Genomic DNA, 22,177 nt, shown 5'->3' on the forward strand with positions numbered 1-22,177 from the left:
GCTCTTACAAATTTCCCCCGAAGACAACACAAGGGTAAACTTCCGGTTACACACGTTATGCTACAAGTGTCGTTCGTAAAGTGGACATTTGGCGCTCTTGTAACTAACTACTACTTTTGTCCTAACTACTACAGCCACTGTAGTGGCCACAAGTGCGCCTCCACTTTAATTGTAAATATAGGTCGTAATTGTTGCTTGAACTATTGACATATTGGAGTGTTTTTAGGAGGACAGTCTCCATATCACACATTATATCCATCCTCAGCGAGAGAGTTTTTCTCTGGTGGTTTGACAGAGATATCATTACTGTGAGATTCATCTCATTGACGTGTTGTTTGTGTTTTCACTTGAGAAGAGTTTGTTTCTTTTGCAGAACAGCCCATAATGCGCCGTGAACCCTCATGGATGACTCAGCGTGTTTGCCAAACGTCTGAAGAACTTACCACCCACATGATAATTGCAGAAAGTGACGCACTCTTGTGCAACTTTCTTTCTTAATCTTGTTCATGCAGCTGATGACTCTGAGTTATGTGATTTAAGTGAGTCATCGTTGGATTACATAAATATTGCACTTTCTTGATATTGCATACATTTACCCTTCCTATAAACTGACTTCCTGGTATTGTTTTAGCAATCCTAAACATGAATAGGAACAAAACCTAAATATATTTATCTGGCTAAAATTATGTGATGTTACAGGTTTGGGTCAAAGGATCTGGGGTTTATGGTCCTGTTAAAATATCATTCAAATTTGATCTTAAAATCCCCATGGAAATACAAATATGCCCATCTGTTTACAGTGTCCATGTTGTCTTGATGTTGCCTTGTTGTCTCCTGATTATTGAGGCTATACTTCCCTCTGGTGGCAAATTATACAACTCCTTCACATCCATTCTAGATGGATAATATGTTTAGTATGCACATAAAAACAAGAATTTATGGAAAAGGATATGACGAATCAAGCCTATTTTGATAAGATCAGTAATATTACCAAGATTACAATTCACAATGACATGATACATGATGCCCTCTGATGACTCTATTCTAATTAGGATGCACCGAATCCAGATTTTTGTGCCGGATACCGAATCCACTGGTTGAGATTCTGCTGAATCCTCGTCCCATCCTCAGTCCATGAACTCAGTAAACTCATTAATGAAGTAAACAGTGACTGTCCTTCCTTTGCCCGTACCTGAAGTTGCTGCATTCTGGCTGCTGTCTGTAGATTCCTTCATCACAACTCGTATTCTTTCAGATGTTTCATACCAGATGTTGTAATAGCGGTGATGTTGTGTATAGTTTAGGGTCCTCGCCACCACCAGACTAATCAGCATTGCAGATTGAACATGTAGCTGGACTTGAATGCATACACCCCTGCCCCCCCCTGATGGCTGAAATGGGTAATTGCATTGTTTCAATTAATGAATAATTACTTCTGACATGACCAGATATTTTATAAATATTTTAAATAACACAAAACAACTAAATGGTGGTAGGTAATACATCTGATTTCATGTAGGCCTACTGCTTTAGTAAAAAAAAAAATTTTTTCAGGGCTCTGGCTCTCACCTGAGACCATTGTCGACGTATACGCAGGACGCAAAAAATGAAAATTACTGTTGCACTAGTCTGGACATCTTACCGTGCCAACCTTGCAATAAAGGTTTCCTAAATGCCATGTATATACATTTGCTGTCAGCTACTAATTGATTGTTATGAATTATTCTTATTGCTCTTTTTTGAAGTTTAATTACCGATTTCAATGAATTTTGATATGTGTCTCCCCAAACCTCTACACAGTAATTTAAATACAGTAACACCATTGAACAATACAAAATGTGGAGTGATTTGTAGTCTAAAATGTGCTTTGCTTTAGCCAAGACTGAAATACTTCTAGACAGTTATGTTTGGATATATTTTATGTGAGATTTCCAGCAAATCTTGTCATCTATAATCACTCCAAGGAATTTAACTTCATATACTCTTTCTATATTGACACCTTCTATCTGTAACTGAACTTGATTGATTGATTTACGATTGCCAAATATCATGAATTTTGTTTTACTCACATTTAATGATAACTTATTCGTGTCAAACCACTGTTTAATTTTTCTGAATTCTGAAGTGATGATGTCCAGGAGTTGCTGTAAATTCTGACCAGAATCAAAGATGTTTGTGTCGTCTGCAAATAATACAAATTTCAGTAATTCAGATACTTTACATATGTCGTTTATATAGAGGATAAATAGTTTTGGTCCCAGTACTGACCCCTGGGGGACACCACACGTAATGTCCAAACATTCAGATGTATAATCTCCCAACTTCACAAATTCTTGCCTGTCTTTTAAACAACTGCTTAAAGGAGAGTCCCGCACACTGAGCATTACGCAAGCAATAATTTATTTAGAAAAATACAACATTTCGGTCTCAGACCTTCATCAGGTAAATTCTGGTAAATAACTGCTTAACCAATTCATCACTATCCCCCTAATCCAGAGCCGTTCCAATTTATTAATTCATATTTCATGATTAATTGCATCAAATGCTTTTTTCAAATCAATACATACCCCAACTCCATATTTCTTTTTGTCTGTGGAATTTTTTCTGAATCCATATTGACTATCAGTAAGTAATTTCTATTTATCTATGAATTTGTCCAATCTGTCATTGAAGAGTTTTTCTAGAATATTTGAGAATTGTGGCAGTAGAGAGACCGGCCTGTAATTTGGGAAGTGGTGTTCATCTCCAGTTTTGTACAAAGGTATGACTTTAGTTGCTTTCATTTTAGTTGGACATTTACCAGTTTGGAATGACAAATTGAAAATATGAGTTAATGGTTTTGAGATCCCCTCAATTACATTTTTTACTATCTTGATATCTATTTCATTACAATCAGTGGATGCTTTAGTTTTGCATTTCTTAACAATGTATTATTTCTTTTTCTTCTACTGCTTTAAGAAGCATTGAACATTGACTTCTTTCAATAAGATCATTATATCTGTTATCGATTATCTGCGGAATAGGAATTTTTCCAGCTAAATCTGGTCCAACATTTGCAAAATATTTATTAAAATTATTGACCACGTCCTGCATATTATTATTTTTTTTATTATTTAACCTTTATTTAACCAGGAAAAATCCCACTGAGATTAAAAACCTCTTTTTCAAGGGAGTCCTGGCCAAGAAGCAGCAAAAAAGTTATAAACATACAATACGATTACATATATACATTATGAAAAACAATTACAAAGGATCGACTCAAGTGCTGAGTGAAGTGAACAAAAACCTTTTTCCCAGTTCTGTACGGGGAAGTGGAACATCGAGCAACAAAAGATCATTCGAACGCAAACAGTGAGAGCCAACGCTCCTCCGTGTGTTATTAATGTTCTTTTCATTACAAGTGAAATACTGGGGATGATTAGACTGTCTCGTGCCCTTTCTTATAATACTATTTAGTATATTCCATATACCCTTCATATTATTTTTATTATTATTTAATAATTTACTATAGTATTCTCTCTTACAAGTTCTCATAATTATAAATTATAATAAATAAAAAGCTTATTTTTATATTTCTTATATTTATGTTCTGCTTCTATAGTTCTGTGTTTAATAAATTCTCTATAAAGTGTATTCTTTTTTTTTACATGCATTTTGTAATCCTTTTGATTTCAACGGTCTATCACTATATTTTAGTTTTCTGCAATATTTTTTTATTGGACAATTGTTATCATATAATAATTTAAATATTCTTAGGAATTCATCATATACTTTATCAATATCTTCTTCCTGATATATTATTTCCCAGTCTTGTGAAAGCAGATCATCTCTCAGTGCAACCATAGACTCTTCTGTTCTGACCCATCTGAATAGAGGTTTATTATCTATATATATATATATATATATATAGTCAAAACCTGCTCTATAATTATTGGTGTGAACAAGAAGAGAGGAGATTTAAATTCTCTTTGTAATTAACAAATCTTGCATAAACCAAGATATTCTCTGTTGCCATCAAGACGTTATATTTTACCTGCTTTTAAAACTAATAGGCGGGCGGTGATGGAGCAGTGAATATGTCACATGCCTTTGGTGTGGGAGGTCTGGGTTCAATTCCCACTGCGATACATCAACCAGTGTGTCCCTGAGCAAGGCACTTAACCCCTAGTTGCTCCAGAGGTGTGCAGCCTCTGTCAAATGTAGGGACTATAAGTCGCTTTGGATATAAGCATCAGCTAAATGACATGTAATGTAATCGCCACTCTAATTCTTTTATCCCTTCTGCAATTTGACTTTTAAATGGATAAAATATTATTATTTTTATTATTATTTATCTCTCTCTAGGGTGTATGGCCCTATATGTACACTAAAAAAATTAAATCGTGTTCATGCAATTAATTATTTTTTTGAGCGTAGGCTTGTGTGCTGTTTGTATGTGTGTGTTGTCTGTAGCTGCTCTTAACTAATTGTCCCTTGTGGGATTATATAAATTGTTGAATTGAAGCCTAGGCCCTGGCCTTGAGCTGAAGATTTTTGCCCAAACCTGACGGGACCCGACGGCTTTGGTCTTAATTTCTCTCATTTTCCACGGCTCGGGCTTGCTCTCCTGGTTGCGCGGTAAATGAGAGGTCAGGTGATGCATTTCAATTAGCACAAAAATGGATGCTGAGGAGGTGAAACGGAGGCTGACCTCTGGTGATTATGTTTTGGTTGCACCGGCAAAGAAAGCAAAGGTGTGGAAAACCTTTAACCATGTGCATAAAGAGAATAATGAGCCAGTGGGTTATGTGAAATGCAAAAGATGCGACATTCTGTTAAAGTACGACAGAAAGAAAAGAGCTGTGTGTGCGCACATTTGAATAATGTCAGGCTGTAAACGGGGTCAGCTGTGAATCAAAATGTACTTGTTGGGCTCGGGCCTTGTTACAGCTCTACCCTGGCCTTCGCACCTGCTGCTTGTAGGTCGGTGAGACCTGGGGCCAATTAACGCTGGGATATCGGAGCCTGAAAGGGGGCAGAGTGAAAGTCTGTCCTTGGCACAGTCACTTGGCCAGACAGATGGTACTTAGAAGGGCTAAGCTGGGTGTTTCCGTCTGTGCAGATTGGAAACCAAGCTCCCTCTACAGTAGTAAATGTGTTCAGGTCAATTTGGGGGAATGTTTTCCTAAACCTTTTCTGATGGCTTCATTCACCATGGACTTCTTTTTTAATTTAAGGCGTGACACAGTCTTTCAAAACATATCAGCTGCCACGCCGAAGTAATGATTAACTCGATGTAGGCAACAAAACAAAGATTTTAGTTTTCTGTAGTCTACCAATCACAAATCTCCATTGGGAAGTTTGTCTAACATAAAAACAGATTAGCAGAAGAGCCCGGGAGATTTCCTTAATTTTTAAGCCTAAAAAACACTTATTACCATAATGCAACTGGGAATACAATATATTTACAGTATTAGGGGGTCCCTAATCCGTCTCTGTTTCAGGTAAGGGGTCCTTGTCCTAAAAAATGTTGAAGATCCCAGCTCTAATGGATAACTTTCCTCCTTGGCTACTAGCAACTGCGTGGAGGAGGGGGGGTGGAGCGCGATCAAGGAAGGCTTGTATCATGTGGACGCACTGACAAAGTTGTTGTCATTACTTAGAATTCCTCATGGGGTTGACAGAAACTACGCACTATAGCTTCAGTATTTCAACTGTGAAATCTGAACGTATACAGCGTTTTCTACTTATCATCATCGTGTGCATGGTACAAAAAGCATAAAGAACGTGTGTTGGTTTGTGGAAGTAATTAAAACAAAAAGGAACAAATGTGGGAAAATTGGACTCCACCTTTTTACTACAGGGATTATTTTCTTAATTTATTCCAAACCCAAAAGCTCAATTGCAAAGCAAATTTACAGTAGGAACTCATGGAGGAAAAAACATACTAAATGACATCATCATTACAACATTGTATGCCAATTTGTTGAACTGTACATGGACATTTGCATTGCATTTAAATTCCATTAACAGTAAAAGGACTGGTGTTGTTCACACAACATAATAAGTGCGTTTACATGAAGTTTAAAAACCAGATTATATTCGTGTTAAGGCAATACCCCGGTTCCTTAAATGCCATGAAAACACTTTATTCCGCCTAAAATGGAAGTTCTCATACCCCGGTTAACAGACCTAGAATACTCCTTTACTAATGGGCGATTCGTGCAGGTGCACATCTTAAGGCTCTGACAGACCAACCCAACGGCCGACCTCCGTCTCCCAGAGTCGGTCCAAAATGTGCCGGAACACACCGAAGCTACGCCAACTTGAGCGTACGTTCTGTGCGTGCACGAGACGTAATACGTCTTCATAACAGCAGGCAGCGCTAATCTGTATTGTCACCAAAGAATGAAAAAAGGAAATGAGGGAACTAGACCTGGTAAACACAGAGCACGCTGTCGTCAGTCCTTGTTTTCATCAGAGAGAGGTGATAGTAGTCAAGAAGGTTCCTTGTTGTCATTACTCGCTGAACGGAACTAAATACCACGGCTAGTAATAAGAAGATACTGGCGTTGTCAGCTCCCGTTTTCTCGTGCACTGATTGGCTAGTCAAGGGCTAGCACTCCACCAATCAGATTGGTCATTGAGTCCGACTGCCCATCGGCCGATTATACATGTCAAATCAGCCAAAATGAAGGCCGACGGCTTCTCCGACGGACGACGGCACGGAGCACACCGAACAGACTCGAGTCACCGACCTCGCCAGACTGTCAGACGGCCTATTATCAGGTTGGTGTGTCAGCACCTTTAATCGGAGTAGGATTGGGTAACACGTCTGCAAGTACTATCAAGAAGAGACGTTTCTGGACGGACGCTTGCCAAGTTGTTGTGATTTTGACAAAGGTCAACCCAGACGAAAAAGCCTTATTCCGACCAGTTGTGCGTTGGCAGAGTGCCACTAACTTCCGTTACTTCCGTCATTGTTCCCATTCTTCCCCGCTCATGTATACGGGGAGAACTGGCACTTAACCGGTTACCCCAGTTACTGCTGTGCATGTAAACTCACTCTGAAGGAATGATTGAAGTGATACTTTTGCTTTACTTGTGTGCTGAATGAAACTAGTCTTTAAATATGTCAAAAACATGTGTTTGACACAGAAGCAGAGCTAGAAGAGACAGAAAGCGATCAAGCCGGAACTACTTTCAGGATTTTGGTTATGTTGATTACTCTTGGACTTGTGCAGCAATAGCATAGCATCATTTATATTCTATTTGTAGTGTTGAAGACATCGAAATTGCCAACATCAGTTCTTCTCCTGTCCTTCTCCGTTGATGAGACCGGCCTCCCAGCGTTGCCACAGAGGAGACTTCTGTCCTCCAGCTCGCTGAACCTTTGACTCCTGCTGAGAGATAAACAGAACAGGATTTAAAATGGCAGATTAGCTCCCTTTTATCCAATTTGAGTTTGTGATCAATTCCAGAACCACTTGGACTAATCCAGGCATTTGTAAAACTAATAGCATTTGGCAATACTTCCAGTCTAATGTCTTCTTTCAGGTTTGATAGGATCCAGAAAGCCACATTTACTAGTCTGGCAATCACCAGACCAAGCTCAATCTTTTAAAGGTGCATTATGAGCTCCTGCATGGTTTCAGCGTGATTTCATTGTTGTCTCAAATGGTAGTCATCTCTCCTTGATCCGCTAGCTGCCTGGTCCCTGAACACACCGTGAAAAAGCCCGGTCTCGGGAGACAACACAGGGGTCGTAAACGTCAAACAAACACTAGAGGCACAGGCTGGGCACCAAAATACACAGCCCGGTCTCACGGCAGTTCGTGTAAATGTCACGTTATTTTTAATCTATTGATACGTGTTCACAGGGACGTTTTCCTTGTTTTTTACGTGGTGGCCAGCACGGAAATGTGAAGTAATGTATTTCAATGGGAAGCATATTTCATGGTCACAGCATGAAAATGGTAGGGAGTAGTATAAAGAGCCGAAAATCTGCGTAGGGAGGTTGGTCTTGGTGGTGGATGGGTCAATCAACACAGGACTGTCAACCGGGCGAGCGGTGATCACGTCTTGCGTGTGGCGTTTAGTTTCCTGTAGTCTTCCTAATCACAACCATCCCGTTATTGTGGCGCGTCCCCCGCGGCCGTCTCCCGGCGTTTGAGGCGCCCTTTCCCTGTAGGGTTTTTCCTAAACCCAACCTCCGCCATCCCGTTATTGTGGCGCGTCCCCAGCGGCCGTTCCCCGCGGCCGGGTGCGCTTTTCGGCCCTCTCTCGTGTGAGGCTTCCTTTCCCCGTAGGGTATTTCGTGCTGGACACCACGAAAAAAAGGAGAAAAACGTCCCCGTGAACACGTATCAATAAATTAAAAATAACGTGACATTTACACAAACTGCCGTGAGACCGGGTTGAAATACAACAAAACACGTTCCAGCCAATCACCAACAAGATGGTTGGGGGAGAGGGTGCTTTTAGAGCAGCAGCCTTAATTTCGGTGAAAAAGACGCACTAACCCACACCGCCTCCCCCAACCATCTTGTCAGTGATTGGCTGGAACGTGGTTTGTTGTATTTTGGTGCACAGCCTGTGCAAAATGTTTCCCAGCATATTTCCTTGGATTAGGATGGCACCAAGATCTTGGTTGCAGCTGTCGCCGTGGTCCTCCTTCACTACACCCTGCTACGCTCTGCTGTGTCCTGCTGTGTCCTGCTACGCTCTGCTACACCCTGCTACACCCTGCTACGCTCTGCAGTGTCCTGCTGTGTCCTGCTACACCCTGCTACGCTCTGCTACACCCTGCTACACCCTGCTACGCTCTGCTGTGTCCTGCTACGCTCTGCTACACCCTGCTACACCCTGCTACACACTGCTACGCTCTGCTGTGTCCTGCTGTGTCCTGCTACACCCTGCTACACTCTGCTACACCCTGCTACACCCTGCTACACCCTGCTACGTTCTGCAGTGTCCTGCTGTGTCCTGCTACACCCTGCTACGCTCTGCTACACCCTGCTACACCCTGCTACGCTCTGCTACACCCTGCTACACCCTGCTACGCTCTGCTGTGTCCTGCTACGCTCTGCTACACCCTGCTACACACTGCTACGCTCTGCTGTGTCCTGCTACACACTGCTACACCCTGCTACACACTGCTACTCTCTGCTGTGTCCTGCTACACACTGCTACACCCTGCTACACACTGCTACGCTCTGCTGTGTCCTGCTACACACTGCTACGCTCTGCAGTGTCCTGCTATTCTCTGCTGTGTCCTGCCTGGGTCTGCCGAGGTTTCTCACAGATCTCACCGAACGCTGGAGAAAACAAGAATGAAGCTATTGTAACGTCCCTCAATAAGCAGCCGGTGAGACGTTATAGCCAGTTAGGTTACTGTGGGCCGTAACCAACGCCAAAACAAAGAAACACCTCAGTGAAAATACACGTTACCTCACATCACTTGCACACCCCGCTAGCCTCTCTCTTCCACCTCCCTTCACTTCCTCCTAGGACATAACAACAGCCACCCCCCCATTAGCTCTCAGCCAACTACAGGTGTACAATCTCCCGCGGCTCACTCCCATAGGAAGATGACATGTAGACAGGGTTCACAGCATCTAACTCACGTTTACTTCACTGACAGGCGGAAATCTCAGTGTTTAACTCAACATCTCTAATCTGGCCCCAACTACTGTGTATAAACGGTGATACTCTTAACATTTTAACATTAACATGAAGACATTAACCTGGAGAATTAACACAGTCCGTTACACTATTTACAGCGATTACACGTGGAACATCACCTGCGTCTGCTCAGATTTCATCTGGTCTTTCACGGAGGGCGGAGGCGGCCAAACACGTTCCAGTTTCCCGCTGGACTGTTTCCCGACACCTAGGACAGGACAGAAAGAAAGAATAAAAAGGTCAGGATAGTAGGAAGGGATTTGATTTCAGGCTGCAGCTTTCCATTAAACCATTAAGGAGTTTACTAATTTAACCAGACTAATCCTTTTTTGTTTGTCTGCTCTAACGTAAGCAGCAAACGTGACCATAGCCCGCTAACTAGCTTACCACTTACAGTAGTAATCCGTGTGTTACTTTCAAAGCCAGCAGCATTTCATAATACATTATTTTGTGGAGTTAATATGATGCTGCATCCCAGACACAGTTTTTAGCTCGTAAGTTACGACTTCAAGTCACGACTCACGACTTGATAGCGTTCCAGGCAAAGTCACCACAAACCCTTCTAGCTAACGTTAGCTAGTGGCTACCTAATGTTGACTAGGGGATGGATTCCCGAACCGAGCCTGTCGACAGGTCCTGGCGGGCCGGGCCGGGTTGGGACAGATATTTAGAAATGATGTTGTGGTTCTGGTCGGACTCGGTGCCATCAGCGTGATAAGGCATTGAACATTTTAAATTTCTAACAGCTGATTATGAAGGTGTGTGCCTGTGTTAACGTGAGAGCTGATGACCTCATCTGTTGACATTTCTGAATGTCTTCCTCCAGCTGCTTCATAAAAGATTTCACACAAACACACCTACATGTGTCATTAGTATGAGGAAGAAATGAGATTTTAACTAACGGGCTCGGGCCGGGCTCGGACAGAAAAATGCGTCCCGATCCGGACTCTACCATTGACGTTAGCTAGCGCTAGCTGATACTAACGAGTTCTAGTCGGCGACATATTTTGGACTTTATTTAATAAACATAACCTGTAGTAGTACACAATCGTATGTGTATTGTTTTGATTATAATATGCGGAATTACTTTACATTGCCTATTTATGTCTATTTATTTCTATTTATGTCTATTTGTGGCTATTTCTCACTGTTAATCACCGGCGTCTGTACAGCATCAACAGGGTGCGCCATTGTTGTGTATGTGCGCGTGACGTAGAAAACTGTAACTGGGAGTACAACGATTTGGTACGAGTTCACGAGTAGTAAGTTAGGAGTTTAACTGCCGTTCCAGGGCACTTTCTAGGGTAGAAGGTTGTGAAAACACGAGTTACCGGTTGCCTGGAACGCACCATTAGTCTGAGCCACCGTCGCTGCATATGGAGTTTAGTGCCGCCCAAGACGATTGTGATTGGTTTAAAGAAAAACAACCCACTCTGGCTAACGTAAAAAGGAGTTTGTGGCAAATGTTTGGCTGGTTGGCCGGGGTGGATGGGTGGTTCCTAATACACAGCACTTTCAAGCCGGGGAGCAGAGTTCATATCCCGGGAAAACACAAGACTTTCACACAGGAAACGTGTGTTCATGTCCCAGGAATGTTTAAATCCAAACCACAATCTTTTTCCTAATCTTAACTAGTCATTTTGGTGCCTGAACTTAAAGGGTAACTATGTTTTTTTTCAACCTGGACCCTATTTTCCTATGTTTTTGTGTCTAAGTGACTGATGGGAACAACAATCTTTGACATTGGTCCAGTATTAAGAGAGATCGCTGCAGTCGGCAGCGGAGAAACAAGCTAGATGTACGTTAATAGGACGATTGTGCAGCTTGTATTTACCTTCAAAAAAGTTCTGTTTTTGCCGCTGACAGACTCAGATTATTATTCTAAGTGTCTGACAACATTATGGAAAGGATCCCTACAGAGATAGACCTTTAAAACCTCTTTGAGACCTTTCTGTTTAACCAGAAACAGCTCTGAAGTTGCTAGCGCTAAACACACCAGACTCCATTTAAAAAAACAATACTTTTAGCGTGTATAGAGCAAACATATTTTCACATGTAAATCTGTAAACTATGTGTTAATTTAAACCAAATAGTGGAAAAGTGGAAGAATGACCCAAAATGCCTTTTCATATTTTTATTTAGTTTCTGTCGACTTTGAAAGAAGTGTATTTTCGATGCTAAAATGACTAAAATGTTTATTTACATGCAGTCTGGTGGGTATGGCGAACTCAATTTCACAGATGTTTTTATGTTTAAAAAAAGGATTTTACTCTTTAACAGAAAGGTCAACTTCCTTAGAAATCCTTTCCATAATTTTGTCAGACGCACACAGACACACACACACACACACACACACACACACACACACACACACACACACACACACACACAGGTGGAGCAGTGTGTCCTGTATGTCTCTTACCAGCTAACGTATTTCTAGATGGATCATGAATATGGAGCGTCTACTCCAGTTCATGCTAACGCTAATGTTCTAATGTTAAATTTCAACCAATAGGAATACTTGGAGTTGATGGTGGAGGTAAATATTCATCAAAAAGGACAAGTTAGAGAACGGGCAACACAGATTTAGATAATGAACTAAACACTAAAAAACTAAACACCGGGAACTATATTCTCAGACAGGTTTGCTGCAAAGCAAATCATTCCGCCCAAGTACTATATTCTTCCACCTGAGAATATAGTTCCCAGTATGTATACAGTTAGAAGATGGCTGTGTCTCATGTTACGTTGTTTTTTGTCCACGCTGTGACTCTACAAATCACAACATGTAAATAGGAACATGTTGGCGTTATTTTGTCACTTATTGGGAGCAGTAGGATTACTGGAACCATTCACCTGCAGGTTCTGTGATGGCCTGATGCCTCTGGAGCCTGTTGAAACAAACAGGACCTCTGTTTGTTTCACTATCTTTGTGGGGACCCGTCATTGACATAATGCATTCCCTAGCCCCTTACCCTAACCTTAACCATCACCACTAAATGCCTAACCTTAACCCTTACCCTCACCCTAACCATAACCTAATTCTAACCCTAATCCTAAAACCAAGTCTTAACCCTCAAACAGACCTTTAAACTTGTGGGGTCCAGCATTTTGGGCCCCACAAGGCTGTGCAGACCCCACAAGTATACTGTATTCCCCGGTTTTTGGACGCCACGAATATAGTAAAACAAGTACACAGACACACACACACGCACACACACACATCTCTCTGAGTAGAAGTAGAAAGTGGTATGAAACGAAAAGACTCAAGTAAAGTACAAGTGCCTCAACGTTTCTACACATATTAACTGCACGCCATCATTTGTGTTTACACAACACTATAACCTGGACTGCCCTGCGTGGCTGAAGCTGAAGTGCAGATAGTGGCCTTCATGTCGTCACTCGCCCGCTGGCGTCTGCAGATCAGGCAGCTGCTGGAGCAACGTGCCCTTAACCGCTTGTGACAGGGTTGACACTAAGATGTCGATAAGACACTTAGATAACACTGTGATGCTAATGTAGAGAGACGTTCATTAAAGTGCTCAGACTGAGTGTCAGGAGGCCGGGATGTGCAATGAATAGAGATCTGAGTGGCTCTGATTAGACACACTTGTGTTTACTTTCCGCATCTTAACCTTTAATCAGTCCCTCCAGAAAAACGTGATTATGTGATCTCATAATTCAATGCATAATCAGCCAAAGTCTGCATATTTATGCGGGGGGGGGCGCATTTTTTCAAATACGCCGCACTTTCGCTGCATAAATTGCCAATTTTTTTGGTGAAGGGTATGTGATAATGTGGGGTATGGTGAAGGGTATGTGATGATGTGGGGTATGGTGAAGGGTATGTGATGATGTGGGGGTATGGTGAAGGGTATGTGATGATGTGGGGTATGGTGAAGGGTATGTGATGATGTGGGGGTATGGTGAAGGGTATGTGATGATGTGGGGGTATTGTGAAGGGTATGTGATGATGTGGGGGCCAAGGGAACTTTATCAGGATGCATAGTATCCTGGATCCATGAAATAACTGGCCTTTCAAAATAAAAGTCTGCCTGCCTCTATGGGAATTTAACATAGGGGTGTACTGACTTATGCCCCCTGTATTTTAAGGAAGAACATTTATTTAATTACGATACATTATTCATTCACAAAGAAAATTGGTGTCCTTAAAGGTTGGATTTTTTTTTCCAAAAGATGATTTTTTTTATTCCTCTTTTTAGTCAACTTTAGCATGGTTTCATAAACTTATGAGTGCCACTGTAATTCATAAAATTCATATTTTCTTCCATCTACTCATGTTAAATGTATGACAGTCTGTGCAGACTAACCTGGTGCAAACATTTCTTTGAATCGTGACTTCTCTCCGTCTTCACCCCTCTGCGTCTTCTCTCCGTACAGATCGCATCTTTGTCTGCGCAGCTCCTCCTCTCTCTCTTTGGCCTCCCGGATGTCCTTCTCTACTTCCGGCTTCAGAGCCAAGGCTGGACGCAACTTGAAAAAAGGGTTTCGTTGGAGGATGGGAGATTCTTGGGTTGCATTTCTGTCCTGAGATCTCCTCCTGGTCTCCACAGCTGACGCTGAGACATCTGTCTTTATGGAGTCCATGCTTCTGTACACACGTTTGTCTTGTTTTGTGTAGGCGAGTAAGCGTGTTTTGTCTCGTGATCCGCCAGTTTGGCTCATCGATCTTAAGATTTCATGGTTTTTCTCAGTCTCTTTATACTGCCTGAGGGAATGTGCTCTGGAAATAGGGCAACTTTTGAGTGACAGCATCTCCAGGCTACGTGTGCGCTCTAGCACAGATGGGTAAACGCGACCTTTCTTCAGTGAGGTACGGGGTTTCCGTTGCCTTTTTGGACCGTCCGTGTTATCCTGCTGGAAAGCCTCAAACAGCAATTTTGTCTCCTTTAACTGGCGGACTTCCCCTTTGCTGTACCCACCTGGGATCTTCCCCTGGTTTACAAGCACCAGCTCTCTCTGGATCTCCTGACTTATCTCCTTCTTCATCTTCTGCTCGGAGAACTGCCAGTCGCCATGGGGGCCATCCTTGGTGGGTAGTGGCTCAAACAAGATATTGGTTTTAAAGGGGATCTCGATCACATCTGGATTATCTGCCTCGTCAGAGTCTCCGGCAATCGCCTGAAGCTCCAACTCTACGGGCGTCGTGGACAAAGTCATCTTTGCGTTTGCTTCAGCGTCGTGACTCTCATTTTTTCCAATCTTTAGGTTTGTCTTTGCAGTGTAAAACCCACTCTCTTCCCTCTCATCTCCACATGTCAGATCGGCTTCTCTTGCTTTCAGATCATCTATTTTACTCCCAAACACACCCTTTGTCTCGCCTCTCGTCTCTTGCACAACCTTCTGGGAGTTATGAGGACTCTCTGGTGAACACCCATCCTGTTGCAGCTGCAAACATTGCAGGCGTTGAAGCAGGTGCTCTCCTTGTTGGATATCTGTTGCTATTCTCCTGCTTCCATCCTCCTGTTCTTCCATCGTTGGCATTTCTTTGTCGCCTTCAGAGACGGAGAGTCGGGACACTTGCATTTCGCTTGTGTCACTCTCTCTCCTCACCCAGTCATGCTTTGTGACGGTATGCACTTCATCACCATTTGACACCTGTGTTGGGATTTCTGGCACCTGTGGCTGATTGGTTGCTGCGTCAGTCGTGTTTTGGTTGCATTTGCTGAGCTCTGGTGGCCCATTGGGCTCAAAGTCCTCATCACTCTCCTCATCGTCACAGTGGACATTTTCTGTGGATAGCTTTGAGTCCGAATCCAAACTACCACACATTTCTTTGGATTGTGTTTGGTCTCCATTTTTGTCAAAATGCGTCTCATTTTCTGATTTTTCATCAACGCTTGAAGGTACCTGTTTTGGATATTTGTCTTTCTCTGCTTCCGTTTCCCTCCTCTTTTCCTGCCTCTCACTCAAAATTGCAATATCCTCATGCTCCAATTTTGATTCTTCGTCTCCTGTTGTGATTTCCTGACGCTGTCTTCCGGATAAATAACATATTTCCTCCATGGATGTTTGGTCTTGATATTTGGGTAGATTGGAGTCGTTTTTCGACTCCTCGGAAGTCTGCGGTGTGCTTGCTATCACTTTATCCACCTCGCTCTGTCCTGCCATTAACTGCTTCTCAGCGTGATGCCAGTCTAAGCCGCTGGGATTAGCCTCAGCTTCTGTGGCGTCAGCTGCCCCATTTGTAAGGGTCAAACCGGAATAATTCGCCGTAGCATCTGTGCTGCCCTCGCCTGGCAGCAAAGGAGCCATGTAGGATGGAGGAGGAGGGATGAAAACATCGTCTGTTCCCTCATCATCCATCACACTAACATATCTAGTGATCACTGCAGGTGCAAGGGGGACGAATAAGGTTTCATCTCGAGGCCTCTGACCACATGGCTCATCTGTGTGGTCCGTCACAGGGGTGTTAGAGGTTATCTTCATCCACAGACCGCTGTCATCCTGAGAGATCGGACCTCCCGGGCTGGCTCTGGGGTCTTTTGATTCCATCATTACAAGCCTTTGAATCACTTAAGGTTGTTTATTTGCTGGTGTTTCTTCTCTATTCCTCGCTAGGTCCCTTTAAAGTAAAAATATGAGACACATGAGTCACTAAAATCCTTTATATCATTGCTAGTTAAAACTTCTCTCACAAGTTTCTTTGAAATAAGTCATTTAGCATGAATAAGCATAAGGAATGACTATGATCACTTTTTCTTTTCATTCAGCAGGGCTTACAGCTTGTGCGTTGTTTTGTGACGTTTCTCCCCTGCTGTGACCTAGCTCAGTCCATTCTGCTGACAAAGGGAAAAAGTTAATCGGCTTTGCTCTGTCTGTTTTGGCACGCACACTGTGTACAGTACCTGCCATCTTGACCGGCCTCAGAGACTCTTATCAGCTCACCAGTTTGCCTGTTGAGTATTATGTTTTCCCATCATTCAGTCTGCTATAACACAGCAGGCCCTATCCGTCACCAAGCGCAGCGCACAGCCCGACGCAAGTGTCTTTGCTAGTTTACATTTAAGACTGACACAGTTGTCAGTTTCCCGTCCAGCGCCCACATCGTTTAAATAGCAAATGCACCTGCACCCATCTGTGGCCCATGGGCGTGCTGGTCTTACAGGGAGGTGTGTTCAGGTGCATTCTGGGCGTGCTGGTCTTACAGGGAGGTGTGTTCAGGTGCATTCTGGTCGTGCTGGTCTTACACAGAGGTGTTCAGGTGCATTCTGGGAGTATTGCTATCTTGAGGCAGCGGGAAGTGATGGCGCCATTGACCAACAAAAACCTGGTCTAAAGTCAATAAAGCAGCATTTCATTGTTATTTTAACAGAGCATTAGTAAAATGCTCCTAGGCTCGTGCACAGCACGTGCACACTATGCTTGTTACACACACACAGCAGCACACACACACACACACACACACACACACACAGGGACGCACACACACACACACAGGGACGCACAGCAGCACACACACATGCAGAAGATTACTAATAAAAATATTACGGTGCAAATCCTCCATCATAACAGCAATGCTCCAAGGTCCAAACGCGCCTGGCTTTTAAAGGGAATGGGGGTGATCTCTGATTGGTTGATTGCATGTTACGCCCAAAACACCCCTCTGATTAATGAAGACACTAAGTACAACCCTTTAGAACCATGCACCCAGCACACGGACCCTTTTTTCCGCCGTCAAACTAGAAGAAGTGGATTTGGACACGCCCTAAACTCACCTGCACCAGGCGCTTCACGCCGTGCGATTAGACTGTTAAAATAGGGCCCTTTACCTCATCGGGTTGAGCCCCAGTGACGTGCACTGTTACTGGTCTGTGATCAGCGCTGTAAAAACTATTCCTCGTTCACTGGACCTGAACATGGATTCACTATGCGGTGTCGTTGAGTACTTCATAGGGCTGCAACTAATGATTAATTTCGTTATCTCAATTAATCGTTGGTGTTGTCTTCGGGTGAAATTTGACCCATTTTCAAAATGTCTATATCAGAAATATGAGTTTCTTTTTAACTACCTAATTTGGATGATTCCATACATCGCGCTTCGCAAGTACAACAAAAGATAGGATCTCTACTTTCACTGAATTTTGGGTGTTTTGTTAAATTTTTTAACATTTGAAAAAATGTAAATGTTTTGAAACAGTCTCCTGACTAAACGTTGACCATGAAGGTCATTCTCCTTCCTTTAATATTAGTCTAAATAATTCATTTCAATTTCAATTTCTGCTTTTTTAACTCAAGAATTAAGGATTTAGGACACACACACACACACGTGCGCCTGCTCTACTCACTGAGCCAACCCGGCCACGGCCGCTGTGTTTAACACACACACACACACACACACACACACACACACACACACACACACACACACACACACACACACACACACACACACACACACACACACACACACACACACACACACACACACACACACACACACACACACACACACACACACACACACACACACACACACACACATGTGCGCCTGCTCTACCCACTGAACCAACCCGGCCACCAATTGGTTGTTTTGATCTCTGAAATGCAAAGAAACTAGATATTATCCACATTTAACAAGCTGAACTCCAGCTTTTTAATCGATTATCTAAATAGCGCAGCTCTTTATCAAGATATGTCCTCAGTACACAGTTATTATCCAGGTATTATCTGGTTGCCTGAGCTGCAGGTATTAAATCTAGGAGTCTATATTGACACCTGTGTTCAGGGCTTAATGCCAGCCACAATATCAGGATTACCAGCAGCAGCAGCGCTGTTTATAAAGCTGGAGCAACACGACATTTTACTGAGCATTAATGAGCTTAATCTGGTTATTCCATCCTCCTTTCAAGGAGCATTAGCCTAGAGATCTAGACCACCCTAGCAGCAGCAAAGGTAATCTGCAGCCAGGGTCGTCTAGCAACTCTCCGTTGGCTTGGGAGCTGGAAAAACCAAATTCTAGTCAGGCCAATCACATCGTTTATAGAGTCGGTGGGCGGGGCTTAACATAATGATGGCAGAGTTCTGCGTGAATTCCCTGCTACTTGAAAACAAATAAGTGCTGCTCTGATTGGTTGTAGTGCTATCCTATTGCGTGCAGAGGAAATTTGGACAACCGTTTATCCCGCCCCTCGGATTGAGCCCAGCCAATGGGGAGTTCCCAGACCCAACATCTGGATGTGCAGCGCGCTGGTCAGGGTAAAGGCCGGACACACTGAGCCGATAATCGGCCGTCTGACAATCTGGCAGTCAGACTCAATGAGCCATCTGATTGGTGGAGAGCTAACCAGGAAACGGGGAGTGGGATGAGCGTGACTAGAGTCTCTCAAAATCTGATGAAAATCTTTTAAACTGACCTTTGTTGATCTGAATTCGGTGAACTATTTTAGTCCAATATGAGATCGTATTCTGAACGAGCCGCCATGACAGTCTGGCTTTGAATTTCTGGAGAAACCAGACCCACGTGACGCGTTCGTCCAATCAGCTGCCGGTTTTAATTTTTGGGCGACAATACAGATTAGCGCCGCCTGCTGTTATGGAGACGTATTACGTCTGGTCTCTTCGGTGTTCAGAGGAACTTTTTGGACCAACTCGGGGAGACTGATCAGTCACACTGGCTTTACTGCCGACGGTCGGCTGTCTGGTCGGTATGTAACGGCCGTCTGGTCGGTGTGTAACGGCCGTCTGGTCGGTGTGTAACGGCCGTCTGGTCGGTGTGTAATGGCCGTCTGGTCGGTGTGTATCAACCAGACGTTAACATAACCGTTGAAGTGTGAAATAAACTGAGACTGTCTCAGTTTACCAGTTTTTGAAGCACTTTATAAGTTCTCGTTGTTGTATTTTTGCTATCGTCAATATGTGTTTATTCATTTTACATTATTTCAGTTACAATTTTAGCATACAGCTGTAATACTTGAAAATAAATGGTGCCATTGAAGATAAGTCTGTCTGGGCAGTTTCTCTCTCCACCCCTCCACCCACCCCCCATCAACACTTTCACTTTAATCCCTAAAAACGGCTTCGGATGCTGCAACTTAACCATAACATGGTGGGAAACACTGCATCTTTTCAATAAAAATCCTCCTCCTGAACAATCTGCCCCCCTCACTTGGGAAACTACGGCTCCGCCCCTGCACCTTCCTCTTCCCCATAGCTGGGGGAAACACTGTTTAACTGCATTTATCTCTCGCTATGACTGGATACAACTTTACTTTTCAGTGTTTGGAGTAACGCTTTGCAAGATGGACATTATTTTCACGAGTTATTACGCTGCGTTGAAGCGAGCTGTCCCGTCTCTGTTCCCGTGGTCAGAACCAGAACCAGAGACGATAGTTACTTTGCATATTCATATTAATTATACAAAATATTATGAATAATATTTGATGTATTGAAGTGGATAAAGAGGAGACTTAATTGATCCGGTGGTGAAATTCACGAGCTACCTGCCAAATCAAACTTCCGCTGTTATTTTGGTGAAAGTAACTCAAAAGTAACTCAAAAGTAGTGTAACCAGGGTTCAAAATTAACTTTTTCGTCCACCAGCCAAATGGCTAGTGAATGCTGAAATTTAACCAGCCACTTTTGAGAAATATCTCTAAATTGAGAACAATACTACCCAAAGTTACCATGGAGATGATCATTCATGCTTTTATTTCTTCACGGTTAGATTACTGTAATTCTCTTTTTACTTGTTTTAATACATTTTCTCTGAGCCGTCTTCAATTGGTGCAAAATGCAGCAGCCAGGCTTTTAACAGGAACAAACAGAAGGGCACACATTACCCCGATTTAGTTTACTCTCCACTGGCTTCCAGTAAAATACAGAATTGATTATAAAATTTTAGTTTTAACTTTTAGAGCACTACATGGACAGACGCCTAAATATATCGCTGACTTGTTGACCCCCTACTCTTCTTTCCGCACGCTTCGTTCCTCAGGTCAAAATCTCCTGATGGTCCCTAAAACCCGCCTTAAACTCGGGGAGACCGCTCCTTTCAGGCATTTGCTCCCAGACTGGGGAACGCCCTGCCCCTGTCGCTGCGTGTGGCCGATTCTATCGTTTCTTTTCAAAAACAGCTGAAGACACTCCTATTCAGACAAGCTTTCACTGGACTGAACTATCATTGTTTTTATGTTTGTATGATTGTAAATTGTTAAACTTGCTGCATGTAAAGCACTTTGTGACTCTGTCTGTGATAGGTGCTATATAAATAAAGTTTACTTACTTACTTACTTAGCCGACTTACTCAAAAGATTACCATTGTTTTTTTGCTGGTGAGTGAAGCAAATCTACCAGCCAATTGCATATTTTACCAGCATTTGGCTGGTAAATGGTGCTAATTTTGAACCCTGAGTGTAATGCATTACAATTCAGAGATAGTAATATTGTAATATAACTAATTACTCTCAAACGACAGTAACTAGTAATCTATAATGTAGTACATTTTGGAAGTAACTTGCCCAACACTGTTACTTGTAATACTTGACGCTCATCACATTATCACGTAATGTATAAATGATAAAGGAAGAGACCCACCTGAGTGCAGCGCGGCTGTCATGTCCTGTGTGACGGTGTGAATCTCGGTGTGAATATGACCCATCCAGCTGATGATGCAGCTGATCTGATTACCACCTCCCTGTCCTCTGTGTCATCCGAGCCAAACTAAATCCAACCTTCTCGCTCCTGCAAAGTTGTTCTGGTGATGTAAAAGGACCTTAGCTATAAAGCGACTACGATGGCATTTCGTTGTGCAACCCTGTGTTGTGCAATGACAACAAATGGCACTTTGGTTACACTTTACTTGAAGGTATCTACATAAGAGTGACATGACACTGTCATGAACGTGTCATGAACACTATAAACAAGTCATAAACGTTTATGACATAACGCTTCTTTTAGTAAGTGTCGTTCGGTTATGGTTAGGGTTATGGCTGATGGTTCTACGGAGGCTCCACGCAGAGCGTTGGGTGTATTGAGCCGGCGTGTGTGTGTGTGTGTGTGTGTGTGTGTGTGTGTCTGTATGACTGTGTGTGTGTGTGTGTCTCTGTATATATATATATATATATATATATATATATATATATACCTTTAAAGCAGACACAATGAATCACGCCTTGATTACTGTTACAAATTGTGATGGAAAGCTGTAAAATAGGCGTCTTACTCTTTGGCTTTTTCCATTTCTAGAGCAAACAATGCTGAACATTTGGGATATTTCAGTCTGATAAGCAGGGGTGTAACACAAAATTCTGGGCCCTGTAGAAAGGCATTTCCTACGGGCCCCTCCCCGCATCCACAGCTATTCATTCTGGCATCTTTTTGGCCCCTCCTCACATCAGGGCTTTGGGTACTCAGTCCTATTTTTCCCCCCAGTCCGACGCCCCTGCTGATGAGGCACAGAGACATTTAAGATGAGACATACCTTACAGTTTTTTTTCTGAATTGCTTAGACACATTTCACCCATGTTCTCAAAACTGTGAACACAAAACCACA

General features: G+C 42.8%; 1 protein-coding gene across 1 annotated transcript; it reads right to left on the reverse strand.

The window, feature by feature from the left end:
• Positions 1–7,104: 7,104 nt before the first annotated feature.
• LOC116046784 lies at positions 7,105–21,353 on the reverse strand. Its single transcript, XM_031295180.2, has 5 exons — positions 21,220–21,353; positions 15,450–16,249; positions 13,995–15,413; positions 9,783–9,871; positions 7,105–7,382 (listed from the first exon to the last, which is right to left on the reverse strand). Exons 2-5 carry the CDS (start codon positions 16,180–16,182, stop codon positions 7,284–7,286), a joined length of 2,340 nt encoding a protein of 779 aa, XP_031151040.2. The 5' UTR covers positions 16,183–16,249; positions 21,220–21,353; the 3' UTR covers positions 7,105–7,283.
• Between the last annotated feature and the right edge of the window lie 824 nt (positions 21,354–22,177).

This window comes from Sander lucioperca, chromosome 21 (genome assembly GCF_008315115.2).
Source record: "Sander lucioperca isolate FBNREF2018 chromosome 21, SLUC_FBN_1.2, whole genome shotgun sequence".
Lineage (NCBI taxonomy): Eukaryota > Metazoa > Chordata > Actinopteri > Perciformes > Percidae > Sander > Sander lucioperca.